Source organism: Lissotriton helveticus, chromosome 11 (assembly GCF_964261635.1).
Source record: "Lissotriton helveticus chromosome 11, aLisHel1.1, whole genome shotgun sequence".
NCBI lineage: Eukaryota > Metazoa > Chordata > Amphibia > Caudata > Salamandridae > Lissotriton > Lissotriton helveticus.
This window is the reverse complement of record NC_136072.1, coordinates 828,716,050-828,734,418: the sequence shown is the minus strand read 5'-3', so window position 1 is coordinate 828,734,418 and position 18,369 is coordinate 828,716,050. Positions and strand designations below refer to the sequence as shown.

General features: G+C 48.5%; 1 protein-coding gene across 12 annotated transcripts in view; it reads right to left on the bottom strand.

The window, feature by feature from the left end:
* Window positions 1–503: 503 nt before the first annotated feature.
* The window catches only part of KANSL3 (KAT8 regulatory NSL complex subunit 3), a 517,274-nt gene continuing 499,408 nt past the window's right edge, over window positions 504–18,369 (bottom strand). For 11 of the 12 annotated variants that reach the window (XM_078666984.1, XM_078666988.1, XM_078666986.1 and 8 more), the window contains one exon: window positions 504–1,531. In XM_078666984.1, coding sequence (XP_078523110.1) covers window positions 1,011–1,531 — 521 coding nt within the window. In that variant the 3' untranslated portion in view covers window positions 504–1,010. The remainder of the gene's footprint in view (window positions 1,532–18,369) is intronic. The other variant, XM_078666989.1, reaches the window with a different exon arrangement.

Here is an 18,369-nt window from a genome sequence, read left to right as displayed (position 1 = left end):
AGAATAAGCTATAAGCAGAAATATATTTGTCTCAAAAATCACACACTGCCGTAGTACTCCCTCTCACCGAGGGAACTATTTTGTGTGTGATTGTGCTCTAGTGAAAGAGCAGAGTATCACCACTCGCAGTAAAGCTGGCCAGTGGCTGAAGTGGGCTGACCAACTGACATTTGTGGTACATGGTTCTGTATGTTGTATGTGGTTGTGAATGGAAGAAAAAGGTGAATGACAACAGCACAATAGATGAAGAGGGCTGTCTGAAAGCCCTTGTTAGTGATTGTGTATGTATGTGTGTTTGTGTGTCTATATATTTTTTTTAGTAAAATCAAGTCCAGAACTAGTGATGGGGAAAGAAATTTAAAGGAAGCCACAGAACCCACGAAACCCACACCACTCGCAGTAGAAACAAATCTTTAAAGAGCTATTCACCCTTCTTGTGGGTGCTCCAGTTACGTACATTTTTTCATGACTTCTCATTTTAGAAAACGACTTTTGAATGAAAATGAAACTGCAATTTTAGTTTAATACTTTTCTCCACAAGCCAAACTGACAGTTTAGGATTGCTCTGAAGTTATCAATCTGGTGAGGGTGAATTGATAGAGAGCTCAACAAATCCGAAGTTGCAACATGAAACAGAAACAGCTGACCTAGCAATACTCATAACAGTACAGAAGAACATGGATGAAAAATAGAAGTTTTCTCTGTAAGTTCAATACATTTAATAAACCAAGACATTTATTAAACAATAAAAAAACAAGTAGTAGAAGAAAGTGAAACATTGGAAGTCAACAGAACATGGAAACATGGATGATGTTTAGAGGAGGAGCAAAAGAGAGGCTGAGAAGGGGCAAATCAGATGTTAGTACATTTTGAACCAGATAAAGAAAAGCTGGGTGGTGGCAAGATTTAAGATTGTAGGATGAAGGTTAGGCAAATGCACAAAGAAAGCAAATAAGCTCATACAGCCAGTCTTTTCTTTCAGAATAATTTTGATCAATTGTAACCACTCTTCACTGTGGCTTTGGACTAGGCAGAGGACCCACAGTTGTAATGATAGATGGGGTGACCATGGTGCTGCCTGTCAGCGTGATGATCGTGGTAGTGGGTGCTGTGTTGGACATTCCAGGTCTGTTGAAAGTATCACGGCTCTGAAAAACTGTGCTTCCATCTTCCAATACAGAAGGCACCCTACCTACAGAGTCCATGGAATGACTTGTGATTGGGATGCCTGCCTTCTCTCCCAGCAGGCTCTGGTTTCCATTGTTCTTGGTGGGAGTGAGGATCACAGCCTTATGTATCCCCTGCAGCATAGAGCCCACCTTTGACAGTACCATGGTACATGGTTGATTCCCTGCACCACCCAAGGTAGCTGTAGTGAAGGTCACAGGTCCACTAGAAACACTAATTGAGGTTGGAATTGCCACCGGTTTCAGAGGTGATGAAGAGGCGCCTGGGCTCACAGATCTTGTTAGGGCAGACAGTTTGGCATCTGACATGACATACAGTGTTTTTGGAGGGCTGGTTGTGGTCACTGCAGAGAAAAGAAACAATTTGAGCTTGCGTGGAAAGGGTTTTGGGAGATTCATCATTACTAAGCTCACTTTGTTACACCTTTGAGACCAGTACGGCATATGAAGTTGGCATACATAAACTAGGAACACGCCTGTGCCAGTCCTTTTGCTGTACTGTTGGTGTGCCAAAACCCAGTATTAAAAACAGAATGCTCAGGACTTAATACAGCAGAATGAACCCCTCCCAGATGAAATACAGCAAACTTTACCCAGGCTTTTCTGCTCAGATTTCAAAAGGGCACCCCCAACATAAATGTATCCACAAGCATATTGCAGCAGTTTAAATACCAAGAACCTGGATCCTGCAGTTTCAACTTGAAAAAGTTACTTACCTGTATCCTTAGCTTTCTGGACTCACCATTAGCATGTTCATTGATATCAGGCCTGGAAATCCTTAACATAATTTTTACTTGTAACACTATTTTTTAGTCACTGGTTCAGTAGTTTGCTACGTTTTCACAACAGTGAATGAGTAAATGACCCGTAAGACTTTCCACCAGCAGCCATGCTAGATTTTTTAATACTTCCATTGGTACCTTTTGTATTAAGCCTCAATGACAATGACAGGCCCTATGAATTAATTAAAGACAACATTCACAAATGCATGAGAGGGAAAAGCTGCATTCCTGTAATCCTAGTTCTCTTCCAAGGAAATCCTCATCAAAGTCATAAACACTGAATAGCCCCACCCATGTGCGGGGATCCTGGATCAGTCTTTGAAAAACAAACAAAAGAAAACACAACAAAAAATATATATGTGTGTGTATATATATATATATATATATATATGTGTGTGTATATATATATATATATATATATATATTTATATCTCTCTATATATATATATATATATATATATATATATATATATATATATATATATATATATATATATATATAGTAAGTCGTCACCACCAACCGTTCTTCACTCGAACAATGACGAAGAGCAGACCCAATATATTTGTGCAAGATTAGAGTGCTTTATTCACGCCCAGCCTGTCCGCCATAACGCGTTTCGCTTCCCCTGAAGCTTGATCACATGACATGTTGCGTTAGGATAGGACCAGTATTCAAAGTGCAAGTGCAAATCAATCAGAGCTTGGCAGGCAACAAAATAGAAGAAATACTACCCTGTAGCAAATGGTGACCTCATCTCTTTGAGTTACACCGGGCCTGTACATAAATATTCATAAATATAATATTTAAAATTCATACTCAAATTATATATTTTTTTTAAATCACATTTTTGATTCTTAAAAAAAACCCAGAATTAAGACAAAATCTTTCTAAAAGAGTGTTCGAAACAGTACAGCCCTAAACAGTACAAAATAACTGCATAATACAGAAATACTGTTCACATTTTGCTACTTAGGATGGTAATTCAGAAAACAATGCCATACCTAGTAATGATATATATATATATATATATATATATATATATATGCAGCCTAAACCAAAGCTACAAATGGCCAGATTACATAAAAGAATACAATCACATGGAAATGTCTCATTCATAAAAAATTATCATAGAAAAATAGTAGCGAAAACTGGCACTGTGCCTTTAAGAACCTCACAGTACTCCCGTATTTCATCGTGCCTCACAGGTAACAGTTAGGTCAGGTCATTTTACAGAGATTAGGAATCCTGGATGAAACAATTGTGCGAGCTGTAATAATATCCGTCCGAGGAGTTGGGAGGGTTGCTTATGACTTTGATGTGGATTCCCCAGGAAGAGAACTAGGATAACCGGTAAACAGCTTTTTCTTCTCTTCCAAGAGACAGCAGTGGATGCTCTTCTTAATAGGTGGTGGGTTTAAATAACAAAAAACAAAACAAAACAAGCATTTACAATGCAATAGGTCTCGCAGCATTAAAGTTTGAGCTATTGGCATTGTATATTACAATGTGTTGCATTAATTTGTTATCAAACTCTGAATTGTTTTATAAAGATTGATTGCAAACTGTCAAATGTTGCTGAATAGTAAGCAACGTTGTGAATAATATTGTTCGCTAGTCATCCTTGGGTACCAGAGTACTTCACTTGAGGCAGAGGTATTATCTTTAGACTACAGGTACCGGTGCCGCTTGAGCTAGAAACAGGGCCAGCCACTCACTACTCTGCACTCACTACTCACCACTCACTACTCTGCACTCACTACTCTGCACTCACTACTCTGCACTCACTACTCTGCACTCACTACTCACTACTCTGCACTCACTACTCTACTCACTACTCTGCACTCACTACTCTACTCACTACTCTACTCACTACTCTGCACTCACTACTCTGCACTCACTACTCTGCACTCACTACTCTGCACTCACTACTCACTACTCTGCACTCACTACTCTGCACTCACTACTCTGCACTCACTACTCTGCACTCACTACTCTGCACTCACTACTCTGCACTCACTACTCTGCACTCACTACTCACTCGGCACTCACTACTCACTCGGCACTCACTACTCTGCACACTCACTCTGCACTCACTACTCTGCACTCACTACTCTGCACTCACTACTCACTCGGCACTCACTACTCTGCACTCACTACTCTGCACACTCACTCTGCACACTCACTCTGCACACTCACTCTGCACTCACTACTCTGCACACTCACTCTGCACTCACTACTCTGCACACTCACTCTGCACTCACTACTCTGCACTCACTACTCTGCACTCTGCACTCACTACTCTGCACACTCACTCTGCACTCACTACTCTGCACTCACTACTCACTCGGCACTCACTACTCTGCACACTCACTCTGCACTCACTACTCTGCACACTCACTCGGCACTCACTACTCTGCACACTCACTACTCTGCACTCACTACTCTGCACTCACTACTCTGCACTCACTACTCTGCACTCACTACTCTGCACTCACTACTCTGCACTCACTACTCTGCACTCACTACTCTGCACTCACTACTCTGCACTCACTACTCTGCACTCACTACTCTGCACTCACTACTCTGCACTCACTACTCTGCACTCACTACTCACTACTCTGCACACTCACTCTGCACTCACTACTCTGCACTCACTACTCTGCACACTCACTCTGCACTCACTACTCACTCGGCACGCACTACTCACTCGGCACTCACTACTCACTCGGCACTCACTCTGCACTCACTACTCTGCACACTCACTCTGCACTCACTACTCTGCACACTCACTCGGCACTCACTACTCTGCACTCACTACTCTGCACACTCACTCTGCACTCACTACTCTGCACACTCACTCTGCACTCACTACTCTGCACACTCACTCTGCACTCACTACTCTACACACTCACTCTGCACTCACTACTCTGCACTCACTACTCACTTGCTACTTTTTAGTTCCATCTTTAGTGCCCTTTAGTATTCGGTGGTTCCGTGCAACAAGGGTAAGAACACCGCCTTCATTCTTTGAGTCAGGCTAGCCTTAAAACTTCAAGAGCCTGAGCTCCTAACATATCTTCACTAAAGGGTCGGGTCTGGTATATCACAAGCTGAGGGGTCCGTTTTCTAGAGGTACGCGTGGTGGCTTGGGTATGATTTGCGATGGGCAACGTTTTATTAACTTACGAGAGTAGCGTCACCAAGTTTTAAAATGTTAATACCCACAGGGCGAGACGTTTCTACTCCTTCACGCCGACAACTCTTTGGTACCCCGGGGGTGTCAACTAGAGCTCAATTCTGTTTTTCGTGAGAAGTCCTGCCTCCTCGTGCTTCTGTCAGTCAGGCCCTCGAGCGCGCTCTCGTTTCTCCTCCCTCCTCCCGCAAGCTCGGCCCCTGCCTCCCACCGCTTTCCTCGGCAAGCCGCTCGGTGATGCCCCCCTGCAGTCGGTGGAAGCGCACTGCAGCTGCCCCACTCCCCGCGCCTCTCGATGTGAGCCTCCCGGCGGAGCTCGCTCGCTCTCCCGGTTACATTTCCGTGGGATCCGTTCCTTCTGCAGATCTGAGCGCGCATCCGGTTCGGCGCCGCTGCAAAGGTAAAGCCGCAGCCGGAGCTTGGGAGGGAGCTGGGCTGGTGTTCGGGGAGCAAGGATAGACGAGGGATTGCCCCAGGGGTGGAGGCGGGAAAAGAGGACACACGCAATGTAAATAAATCCACTTACCGTCATCTGCAATTTCACGAAGCACTTGATGTGTGTATGCGCATGCGTGTGTGCTTCACAGGAGACCGTGCCTGGCCGCAGCGCTCGTTCGCGTGCGCGTGTCACTTTCAAATCGCCTCCAAGGCGATGCGCGCGGCCAGGACTGTCTCCTGGGAAGCACACATGCCGACAAAAGGGGCTCGGCGGAGACGCGCTTCGCGCGGCTAGCCGAGACCTAAAAAAGCTGCCATCTCAGGGTTCTTCTGTTTCAGTCAGATTCTCCGAGGGCTCGCCCACACTGCCAGGATCCTAGACGCCAATCACGGAGTTGCTCTCATACTGTGTGAGAAAGTGCCCTCTTTAATACAGCATGAGAGAGCCGTGGCGTGATTGGCCTGGTTTTACGCTTACACAGGTTCTAGGAGCCTGTGTGTCTTCTTCATCCAGCTGTGCAGCACAGCTCGGTTGGAGAGAGTTCAAAGTGCGCATGACAGTTTGACCGGCCTTAGACACCTGGCCAAACCGTCATGAGCACTTACAGTGTGCACTACTCATCCCCCTGCTCTCGTCATGGCCCGACCCACCCAGACTTGGCTTGCTTGCTGGCTCAAGTGCGGAAAGAAAAATAAAATGAGGATAAAATGGTTTTTATCATCATTTTATTTTTCCCTCCCTCAGCTGGCTCTCAGAGGCAGGGGGAGGGGGGATGGGGTCGACGCTCCTCCGCCATAGCGGAGGAGCAGCCGCTGCCAGGGGATCCACATCAATCGTCATAGACACTGAATAGAACAGCAAGCCCCATGCGGACGTGAAAAAAAACAGCTCCAACAATCACCTAAAAAGGTCCTGAAAGAAGCCCGTCCTACTTGAGTATCTGCTTTAGAATCTGATGCAGTTGCAGCCTTCCCCCTTTTTGAATGTGCTTTAAATCTACTAGGCAAAGACTTTTTAGCTAGTTGGTGTTGGACTTGGGCCTTAGGGCAGGTTCACCCCTAATCTTTTTGGTTTATTTGTGACCCCGTGTAGTGATTTTTGGGTCTCTGCGCACTTTTTCCCTGTGTCCCAGAGTGAAAGTGCGTGCGTGTAGTATGGCTGGCCTGCCCTCCCATAGGAATGCATGGGGAATGTGTGTGCCCTGGTAGTTCCTGATGTGTGGGGAGTGCAGGCTCGAGTTTAGTGTGTATGAACTCGTGAGAATGAATGCTGCGAGATGGTGTATGCGGCATGGATGTGTCTAGAAGGGAAGTGCTACTTCTGGACATTGATGTATGTGTGCAGTGAGGGTGCTGGAGGGTGATTGGCTGGAGCTGGCTGGCATGCCAGGCTCCAGGAAGTCTGGATGGGTCTGCCCGGTGGGGAGTGTGAGATCAGCATGAGTGATGTGTGGGAGGAGTGCACCTGGGTCCTTGATGGGCTGGGGTTTTCCCCACACAATGCTGGCTCCGCCCCCCTGTGGTTTGTCTAACGACCCAAGCCTCCCCAGTGAATGAAAGGGGTGGTTGGGCCATCAAGGGTACTCCCAAGCCAGCTGCAACTGGTTTCCCCCCACCCTGCACCCTGAAACAAAGGATTTCACAGTATAAGAAGGGGCTGTGTCCCCACAGAAATTGTTCTACTTTTGGATCCTTGCCAGAGGGGGCTGTTGCTGCTGCTGGGGCCAGGAGGACCGCCACTTGGAGTGTCTCCCTGCCTGGAGACCCAGTGTGCTGGCTCTGGCCCTGCCTTGCCCCCCTGCCTTCCCCCAGACCCTGCTGGAACCTTTGCTTTACTCTTAGCGCTTGGGAGCACTTATTTGCCCACTAGCGCTGTGGAGCGCTTTTCCTTTTACTCCTAGCGCTGAAGAGCGCTTTATTTTACCCCTAAGCGCTGGGTGCGCTTTATTTTGATTCTAGCGCTTTGGAGCGCTTTGCCAGGCCGAGCGAGTGCCCACCTCGCTTTATATTTAATTTGACGCCGGTGCCCACCCGGCATTGCCCCGTTGTTTCACCGCCGCAGTCCCAGGATCGAGGAGAAGGCGAGAGGAGGCAGCCACTGACGTCACGAGGGGGCCGCGCTGGGATTGGCCCAGCCGGCGGAGATTCCCTCGCGTCATAGGACAGAAGCTCTGTGATTGGTCCCGACCTCAGGGACTCCCGTAGCGTCATCCCGGGGCCGCACAGGGATTGGCCAAGCCTCGAGGGCTTCCCCGTGTGCACCCAGGAGACCGCCAAGCCGCCCAGAAGGAGAGCCGACCGAGAGTGAGAAGCGCCGCCCGGGAAGCAGCCGGTGAGTGCGGATGCGTGCCTCTTTGTTCCCGAGCGGCCCCAGTTGGCAGAGGGCCGCTCCAACGTGGGCAGCATTTCGTTGTGGGAGCCAAGGGCTCCGGGGGCAATTGATCTTTGTCGAGCCTGCGAGGCTCCCGCCCTATGTATAATTACGAGCCCAGAGGCTCGAGGGGGCATTCGTTTTAAGAGCCCACGAGGCTCCAGGGACCTGCATTTGTTCTTTGAGCCCCGAGAGGCTCGAGTGCCGGCACCCTGGCCCATTGAGCCCTGAGAGAGGCTCTTGAGCGCCCATCATTGGTTTAGAGCGCAGAAGCTCTTTGGTGCCAGCACATTTGTTTTGCGAGCCAGAGAGGCTCTGGGGACACGAGTGTGGTCAGTAGCCCCGAGGCTCCCACACAGTGTCTCCTCCCCACCAGTGTTCTTGAGCCCACGTGGCTCCAACGTTTGCCTACCTGCTATTTACAACTGTCCAGCACTTAGTGGACAGTTGCTACGTTTAGGCTTTGTTCTTGGCTGCCTGCGCAGCCTTCCCTGACATTGGACTCAGGGCATTCCAGCCCCTTGCGAGGCCAGTTGGCCTGGGGGACAATTCTAGTGTTGTGCCATGTGCACCCTGCGCAATTTATGATTTACTGCTTATGTGATTTCTGCGCAAATGTTCTACCTGCACCTCTGAATGTGTTTTAATGTTTCATGTGCAATTGTTTGTTTTATCACCTTTGCTAAAAGTGACCTGCTTAGGTGATTCTTTGTTTTTATTCCCCTTTGCTAAAAGTGACCTGCTTAGAGGAATGTATGTTATTACCTTTGCTAAAAGTGACCTGCTTAGGTAATTGTTTGTTTTATCCCCTTTGCTAAAAGTGACCTGCTTAGAGGATTGTTATGTCGTTACCTTTGCTAAAAGTGACCTGCTTAGGTAATGCCTTGTGCTTTTATTTCCCTTTGCTAAAAGTGACCTGCTTAGAGGAATGTTGATGTTTTATTGCCTTTGCTAAATGTGACTTGCCTAGGTGATTATTTTAGGTTTCCTTCCCTTTGCTAAATGTGACTTGCTTAGGTGATAGGTTTTCCTTCCATAGGTCCTGATGATAAGGTCCTAGTTCCCTGCGTGATTTCCCTACAGTGTTTAGGGTGGCGTAGGAGGTATTTACCCTTTACCAGTAGTTACTGGTGGTATGCTACATTAACTATTTTCTGTGTTACAGTCATTATATGTTGATGTGCTAAGTGTTATACCTACAAGTATTATTTCTAAAAAGTGCATACCCCTGACAGTGGTCCAGGTGGCCCTGTCCTGTACATAATCCCTTGTAAATCTTGCCCGTGCCTGTTGGCACATTGTAAAGTGTGTGTGTTATCTAATGTGTTTTTATTATTATAATACAAAGGCTATTTTTGATATAACCTTGTGTGGAGTTTCCTTTGTGGTGGGCCTAGGGTGCTGTCGCTGGGGTGCGCGCGCAAACGCTTTACACATCGCCTCTGAGATTAGCCTTGCTGCTCGCGCCACGTTACCTAGAGGGTGAGCGGGGGTTATCTTGGTGTGTGATTCCCTTGCCCTGACTTAGAAATGGTGATCCCTGACTGACTTTGGCGTGAGCCTTGGCCGGCCGGGGGTCCCGCTTCTAACATTGGTGGCTAGCGGTGCGGATTGGACTTGCGTTTGCGCTGTACCACAGTGGCGACAGGCCACATTACAAAACTCTGCAATTTTAGATAACCACATTTTGGGGATTATTGTTTTTTAGGGAAGTTCAGTTTTGCTTCTCCTGAAAGGTGTCATTTTGTAATTTCTGTCCAGTACATTTGTTCCCCGCAGTGCTCCCAGAGTTTGGTACCTGTGTCGCTTATGGTCAGGTTGAGAAATCAGGGGTGGTAGAAACTGCCTTACCGGTCCGAGGGGAGGGTGTGTGTGAATGAGTGATGTGTTACACTGGACAGTGGAGTGCAAGTTCTCTGAGATAGGAATCTTGCTGATTTTTGTAATTGTATACTCCTGTGTAAGCTCAGACCCCCAGGTTCCCTGTGTCAAACTCTTCTTGAGAACGTCTGCCAAAATGGAGCTTGTCTTTGATCTCTGTTGTCTTTTTAGGTACAGTAGGTCAGAGCTGGTCAGATTCTGTGAAGAGGGAGGCATGGAGGTGAGTGAGTCGGATACTCAGTCCCAGCTTAGGGACAGCCTGATCCAATGGCAAAAGGGTCAGTGGGATCTTGAGCACAGTGAGAGAGATAGGGCCTGGGCCGCACGTCATGAGGATGGTGAGTCTGTGGAGAGCCCTGAAGAATGTGAGTTGTATGATGATGACAGTGGATGGATATCAGCAGATGGTGAGGACCCCATAGATAGGGAGTCCCTTGCTGGGTCCAGTGTCAGTACCAGTGCCCCATCCCTTGTTCTGTCCACAGAGGAGTGGTTGGATAGGAGGGAAGAGCGGGAGCATCAGCTAGCGATGGAACAGCTCAGGTTGGAGCACGCCAAGCTAGAGGCTGAAAGAGCCTTGTTCAGGGAGAAGGTAGCCCTAGAGGATAGGTTATCCCCTGAGTGCAGTTGTGGTTTTCTGGATTCCCCAGGGAGGGTGGAGTCCAGTGGTGGCAGCTTTTTAAATATAAGTGTAGACAGTCCCACTCCCAGTTCCCCAAGTGAACAGGTTGAAGTTTAGGAACTTTAGGAAACCACCTCACCAGGAGTGGGGGTATTTTGTGGATGCTGTTCTGATGCAATGTGGGATTGGCTGAGGGCTAACTCGGACAATGAGGTGGACGAAGTGGTGAATATGTTCCTCAAAGAGCAGTTGCTCAGTGTTGTTTGTCCAGAGTTGCGCCAGCACCTGCTGAAGTTGAAATGTTTTTGTCCTTGGGACCTTGCAAAGGAAGCAGAGCGCTGGGACAGTGCGAGAGGTTCTTTAGAGTCACTAGTGAGTGATTCCAACAATAGTGGGTCAGGTGTCTTCCAGCCCAGTGTGGTGGAGGAGGGTGAGAGTAGCCCAGCTAGGTCCCTGGTTAGTGAGAAGGGTGTAGGGGCTGACTGCCTGTCTCAGTGGAGTGGGAGTGAGTGTGTGACCGAGAGTCCCCAGACACCCGAAGCCCTGTCACAGAGCCTGGATGGTTTCTTTAGGGAACACCAGGAAGGGAACCTAGACTTGCCTGTTAGTTCACTTGAGGGAGATCTCCTAGTGGGTAGAGGACCTGGAGCATCTGTAAGCGGAGCTTCTATGGTTCTAGAGTCTGGCAGTACCGCTCCAGTAGGGAGGGTACAGGAGTCCAGTACAAGGAGTGATTGGGGGATAGGATGTGAGTCCCCAGAAGTCCTGGAGTGCCAGGCATTGGTTCCACCAAAGGTTTTAGACCAGAGGTTGGAAGGCCAGGTTCAGGATCCGCCTGACCTGAAGGGTGGGACTACTGTAATCAGTGTCCTGACCAGTTCTTTTTCCAGAGGTACCGCCCCGGTTGGGAGGGAGCAGGACTCTGGAAGGGGGTGCAGAGGATGGGAGAGCCCACCTCTGACCCCGGTGCAACCTGAGGGGTTAAACCCTAGGTTGGGAGAATTGTGTTTTGAGGGGACCCCTCGCAGGAGGAGGAGGAACCCTAGAAGAAGAGGTAAGGGGAGGAGAGCCTTCCCTGAGACTCCTGGTCCACCTAAGGTTGTAGACCCTAGGTTGGAGAACCAGTGGCAGTCTAGACCTGTCTTGCAGACAGGAAGAGTGGAGCATGGCTATTATGTGCCAGGGGTTACTACCCCCCACTTTGTGAGTAGGCAGGAACCAGTGGTACCTGGGTGGCCTAGGGCCTGGTCCTCGCCGAGGGCAGCTGGAGAGTACCAGTGGGGTAGCCCAGTTAGTCCCTACAGTAGTTTTAGAAAGAACCCCAGGGGTTCACCGTGGCGTAAAACAGGAGGGTGTCCCTGCAGTTGTGGGCCCGCGTCCTTGTTTTATCGCCCCAAGCAGGGAAGTCCATCACGGTGGTGATTGGTCTGCCCTGCGTTTTGGCTGGAAGGGGGTTGTGTTGGACTTGGGCCTTAGGGCAGGTTCACCCCTAATCTTTTTTGGTTTATTTGTGACCCTGTGTAGTGATTTTTGGGTCTCTGCGCACTTTTTCCCTGTGTCCCAGAGTGAAAGTGCGTGCGTGTAGTATGGCTGGCCTGCCCTCCCATAGGAATGCATGGGGAATGTGTGTGCCCTGGTAGTTCCTGATGTGTGGGGAGTGCAGGCTCGAGTTTAGTATGTATGAACTCGTGAGAATGAATGCTGCGAGATGGTGTATGCAGCATGGATGTGTCTAGAAGGGAAGTGCTACTTCTGGACATTGATGTATGTGTGCAGGGAGGGTGCTGGAGGGTGATTGGCTGGAGCTGGCTGGCATGCCAGGCTCCAGGAAGTCTGGATGGGTCTGCCCGGTGGTGAGTGTGAGATCAGCATGAGTGATGTGTGGGAGGAGTGCACCTGGGTCCTTGATGGGCTGGGGTTTTCCCCACACAATGCTGGCTCCGCCCCCCTGTGGTTTGTCTAACGACCCAAGCCTCCCCAGTGAATGAAAGGGGTGGTTGGGCCATCAAGGGTACTCCCAAGCCAGCTGCAACTGGTTTCCCCCCACCCTGCACCCTGAAACAAAGGATTTCACAGTATAAGAAGGGGCTGTGTCCCCACAGAAATTGTTCTACTTTTGGATCCTTGCCAGAGGGGGCTGTTGCTGCTGCTGGGGCCAGGAGGACCGCCACTTGGAGTGTCTCCCTGCCTGGAGACCCAGTGTGCTGGCTCTGGCCCTGCCTTGCCCCCCTGCCTTCCTCCAGACCCTGCTGGAACCTTTGCTTTACTCTTAGCGCTTGGGAGCGCTTATTTGCCCACTAGCGCTGTGGAGCACTTTTCCTTTTACTCCTAGCGCTGAAGAGCGCTTTATTTTACCCCTAAGCGCTGGGTGCGCTTTATTTTGATTCTAGCGCTTTGGAGCGCTTTGCCAGGCCGAGCGAGTGCCCACCTCGCTTTATATTTAATTTGACGCCGGTGCCCACCCGGCATTGCCCCGTTGTTTCACCGCCGCAGTCCCAGGATCGAGGAGAAGGCGAGAGGAGGCAGCCGTTGACGTCACGAGGGGGCCGCGCTGGGATTGGCCCAGCCGGCGGAGATTCCCTCGCGTCATAGGACAGAAGCTCTGTGATTGGTCCCGACCTCAGGGACTCCCGTAGCGTCATCCCGGGGCCGCACAGGGATTGGCCAAGCCTCGAGGGCTTCCCCGTGTGCACCCAGGAGACCGCCAAGCCGCCCAGAAGGAGAGCCGACCGAGAGTGAGAAGCGCCGCCCGGGAAGCAGCCGGTGAGTGCGGGGGCGTGCCTCTTTGTTCCCGAGCGGCCCCAGTTGGCAGAGGGCCGCTCCAACGTGGGCAGCATTTCGTTGTGGGAGCCAAGGGCTCCGGGGGCAATTGATCTTTGTCGAGCCTGCGAGGCTCCCGCCCTATGTATAATTACGAGCCCCGAGGCTCGAGGGGGCATTCGTTTTAAGAGCCCACGAGGCTCCAGGGACCTGCATTTGTTCTTTGAGCCCAGAGAGGCTTGAGTGCTGTGGAAAAGTAAATTTTGCCATGTTCTGTGTCCCTACGTGTTCCCCATGTTATGTTATATGTGCACGATTAATATGCATATGTATTCCCCATGATCGATTAAAGACGCAATTACAGTTGTGTCCATCTCTAGTATGCCAGTTTCCAGTCCTCGTGAAAGCTACGAGTATTAGGCCTATGTAAAGCTACGTTGCCACGTTTCTCAGTGTGCACGTTATTTCATTGTAAAGTCCCTGTTTCTAGGCCTCAAAAGGGCCCGGACTCAGATTCAGCTCCTGTCTCCTGAACCCTCTCCGAGGAGCGATACAGCCCCCACCTGTATCCCTGACCCTTCACTTACTTCCTGCCTCACAGTGCCCGGCTCGGCCTGGCTCTGCCTGTCAGTCTGCCAAGAGTATGTTATGATTCTAGTTATCAGTCCAGCTCTCCTTCTCTGCATTCCTAAGCTACTGAATCGCATCAATAGTTTCAGTCATCGTCTAGCCTTTACGTCTCCATGTAAGAGAAATACTGTATTTATGGTCATTTAATATTCCTCAACACACACTACATGTAGAATAATTCATGCACCAGTCTTAGAATCTGTTAGCCTTTACCCTGATAACTTTTGGATTCTATCAACATGTTCTCTAAACATCAGATACTAGATAGTGTTTAGGTACATGTCGCTCTGACTCTCCAGACTTCAGTCTCTGCTCTTAGCGCAGAAGTCATAGCCCCCAGCTTCTCCCTAGTCACACGTCATTGTCAGTTTGCGCGCACCACTAGGTTAGAGGTCCCGGCTCCTCAGGTAGCCCCCTCCATGTTTCCGCCCCGTTCATGACATATTCTGTTACGTTTACATCACATGTCTATGTACACGCCTCCTGTCACTACTTTCACCCTTATCTTTCGCGACTGTTACAGGCCCCACCCACTGTTCCGCCTATTGTATGTACTGTAATGCAATTGTTTTAGTATATATGCTTGTGCACTGTTATTAAAAGTTGCTAGCCATCCCAGATCTTCCCCGTGCAGGTTGTCCTGTTCCTGTCCTTATGCTGTATTAAACCTGCAAACTCCTACTACCTCGAATCTTGACTCTTATTTATTGAGCTATCTGTTATTGTTATATCCAGTCAAAAATAGAGGTATTATTTATTTATTTACCACATAATGGCGCCCGAATAGGGACTTGCCCTTTCCCCACGCGCCGGAGAAGCCACGCAAGCCCCCTGATCCTCTGCAGTCGTGACGGAACCATCCTGCGCAGTGGCAGATATTTCTGCTTCTAGTATCCCTCAGGCCCACGGAGGAAACGGAGGTTGCGGTCCAGCGTCCAGACGAGGCGGTGGAGGAACGCGGCGAGTCCCGACCAGAGCCCAAGCCGAGAGTCCAAGGTCCGAGGTATCCGGAGGCCCACCCGTAACAGAAGTCCGAAGTTCGTCCGTCCGGCGTCGTAGCAGTCCAGTCCAGTCCGAGGCCTTCCGTTCTTGCTGCCCGATGAGTACCGTTGCTGAGGTAGTATCTAGACAGGGTCAATTATATTGTCTCTGGTCCGTGGGTTTGGGGTACACAGATCCAACACGAAGTGTCCACTTAGGTGGATGCGGGTCCTGACGTGTCTCTTTATGAGACCGGTAAGTTTCGTACTGTTTTAGCAGTGCATCTAGTTTCTGTTCTAGTCCGTTCTGTTCTCGAGAAATTCATGTATTCTGTTTTCAGTATTCCAGGTAGTATTCTGTCCGAACTGTTATTTTTAATGTCATTCATGTATTTCAATGTCGTGGTATGAAAGTGGTGTATTGTATTGTGTCTAGACTCCAGCCTAGTCATGCCTTTGTTTTCTAAATTACGTCAGTTAAAAACTAGAAAAGGTCTGTTAGAAGAAGCAGTTCCTGTCCCGCCTAGGGACAGTCCAGGTCATTTTATGTATCAAAAGCATGGCATAAGCGCCATATTATATCTAGATTTATGGGTGGAGTACACCAAGGAATTAGAGGAGAAGTATAGATGGCCCGTATCAGGTACGTGGGATGCCGAGTGCATCATGCGAGTAGAAGAAGTATTATGGAAAAAGAAAGCCAGACAGTCACAGAAAGATGCCATCGAGTTATGGCGCAAAGAATCTCATAAAAGAACAGAAAAAGAAATCAGAAAGTCAGAATTAAGTAGAGAATCCTTAGAAAGAGCCCAGGAAAGGGAACTAATCGAGACAGGTGAACGAGTTAAAACCGAACAGTCAGACAGACAGAGGAATGCCCTTATTAAGGGTATGTACCCTCTTCTTGCCGAGGGCTTGCCAAAAGCAACCCCGGAAGCATCCAGTAATTTTCTGCCACCGTTAGTTCCGACCAAGCTACGTCACAAACCGACCGCAGCTGATATTTTTCTCTCGTCCTATTTGGACGACACAGTCCCAGAATATGTAAATCCTGCTCAGCCAGCTCCCGTGAATAATGTAATTCCTGCTCCTCCAGTCACCGGGGCACCTGTTGCAGTACCTGTTACGGTACCCCCGGTCCAGCCCGTAGTACAAATCCCCGCCACATCAGTCACTCTGCCAGCACGAAGAGTATCAGTCGATGATTCCAGTATAGCGGCCGCGGGAGGAGGTCCTCCTGGTACCCCGCCGCCAAGTAGACGTCTAGGAGCAGTCGAGTTACATGAACGTGCGTTACAGCGTACGCCCAAATATAAGTCCTTTGCAGAAATCAGGCGAGTTCTTACTGAATGCTGTTATGATCCAGTCCCAGGCGAGGATAGTATGGTTCTATACTCCGTGCGTATAAGACAGGTGTCCGAGTATTTGGTCACCCTACCGAATATGAAAGAAGATCTAGACATAATGTATCGTTTCATTCGTACAGGACAAGTTCCAGAAAGTATTGCTGAAGTCATGTCTCTCAGGAAATCTGAGATCCAGTTCATGTTATTAAAGTTTCTGATCAATTGTTTAATACGGGAACAAGATTCCCCGACTAAAGATCCGGTCGAAATGAAAGTTCTGACAAGGTGGAGTGATAACATAGCCGAGGGTAAGCACAAGACCCTCAATAGTATAGAGAGTATGTACAAGAAAATACGTAAAGAAATAATAAGGTTACACGAACAACGCAGAGAAGCACAAGTAAGCGAGAAAGAAAATGACTCTTCTACTGAAGAGGTAGACGACGAGAATACCGCCAGAATAGCGTATGTAGGTAAATCTAGATTTCTAGACCGACATTTACGCCTAGAACACAAGAAAGTCTTCCATCTTCCAGCACCGGAACAAGGCTCTCTAAGAAGAGCAAGATCATGAAAGGAAACGTATGAAAGACACGAAAATGAAAGTATTAGTTGCACAATCTGTTCCTCAAGACAGTCAGAAGAGGGGTACGAATCAAGCCAGTCATCCTGCAGCTCCCGTTAAAGGGACATGCAATTATTGTAAACAGCCAGGTCATTTTATAAACGAGTGTGCAGTTCTGAAACACAATATAGCTACCGGTAAGACTAAAGAAAGACCACGTCCGCCCAGACAAGAACAAGTTTCACAGACTTCTCAGCCACAGAATGCACAACAGACAGTTCCAGCACCGCAGCCTATCGCTGCAACACAGCATGTTACACAGCAAATGTACCAGTATGCACAGACAGAGTATCCAGAGTATCAAGCGTATTCATGAAACAGCCTAGAGAGGGAGGTAGGCTTGCCTCTCATCGAGATTCCTGTAGATCAAGAAGGTCCCTATGTTCACAGTCAAGTATTAGGGAAAGACAGAAAGTTTCTGATTGATACAGGGGCAAGTAGGACGACTATTAGTCACGACGAGGTTCCAGGGGCTCCGCTCTCAGGCTCTAGAAATGTTTCCCTTGGATTTTCAGGAAAGCCTATTGTAAACGAGATATCAAAACCAGTTACTCTAGAAGTAGGTCCATTGTCCCGAACTACTGATCTATTGCTTACGAAGTCCTGTCCAGAAAATTTGTTAGGTATTAAGACACTGAAAGAATTAGGTGCAGTTATTTGCTGTTCCCCAGAGGGAATACGTTTGTTTTTACGTGACTTCAAGGGTCACTATGTTTTACGAGATTTTGATCCGAGATTGTCTAATGTTCCGCAGCATCTATGGGCGCAAGGTCCAACTGATGTTGGCTTCATGCAAATCACACCCCATCGTGTGACTCTCAAGCAAGGTATAGTCTTGCCACGAATCAGACAGTACAGATTGCCACCTGAGGCTGTAGCAGCCTTATCCAAAATTATTGACGAGCTCATGGCTCAAGGAGTAGTTGTAGAAACTGACTCCAATGTATGTAATTCTCCTATCATTCCCGTCATGAAACTTACTGATCCAAATGCACCCCCAGTATATCGATTAGTGATTGACCTTCGAGAACTCAATAAATGTATTATCCCCCAGTATCCAGTTGTTCCAGATATCTCATCCCTATTGACAGCTATTGATTCTGAGGCAATATTTTTCACAGTCATAGACCTCAAGAACGCATTTTTCAGTGTCCCCATTCATCCAGACAGCCAGTACCTTTTCGGTTTTTGTTTAAATGGAAGGAGCTATAAATTTACACGAGCTCCTCAAGGTTTCACAGAAAGTCCTAGTATTTACAGTCAAGCACTTAAGAGACAACTAGACAATATTCACATGCCAACTGACACTGCCCTGCTCCAATATGTCGATGATCTACTGATCACAGCCCGTTCTGAACGTGTTTGCGAGCGAGCGTCACTTACAGTTCTGTATTTCCTAGCCGAGATGGGGCACAAGGTGTCCCCTTCGAAGCTTCAATTCTGTGTCCAGCAAGTGATCTACTTAGGCCACTTACTGTCCAAGTGGGGTAGGCAGTTGACACCCGATCGTATCCAGTTAATAGCGAGTCTTCCTCAGCCCAAGACCCAGAAGG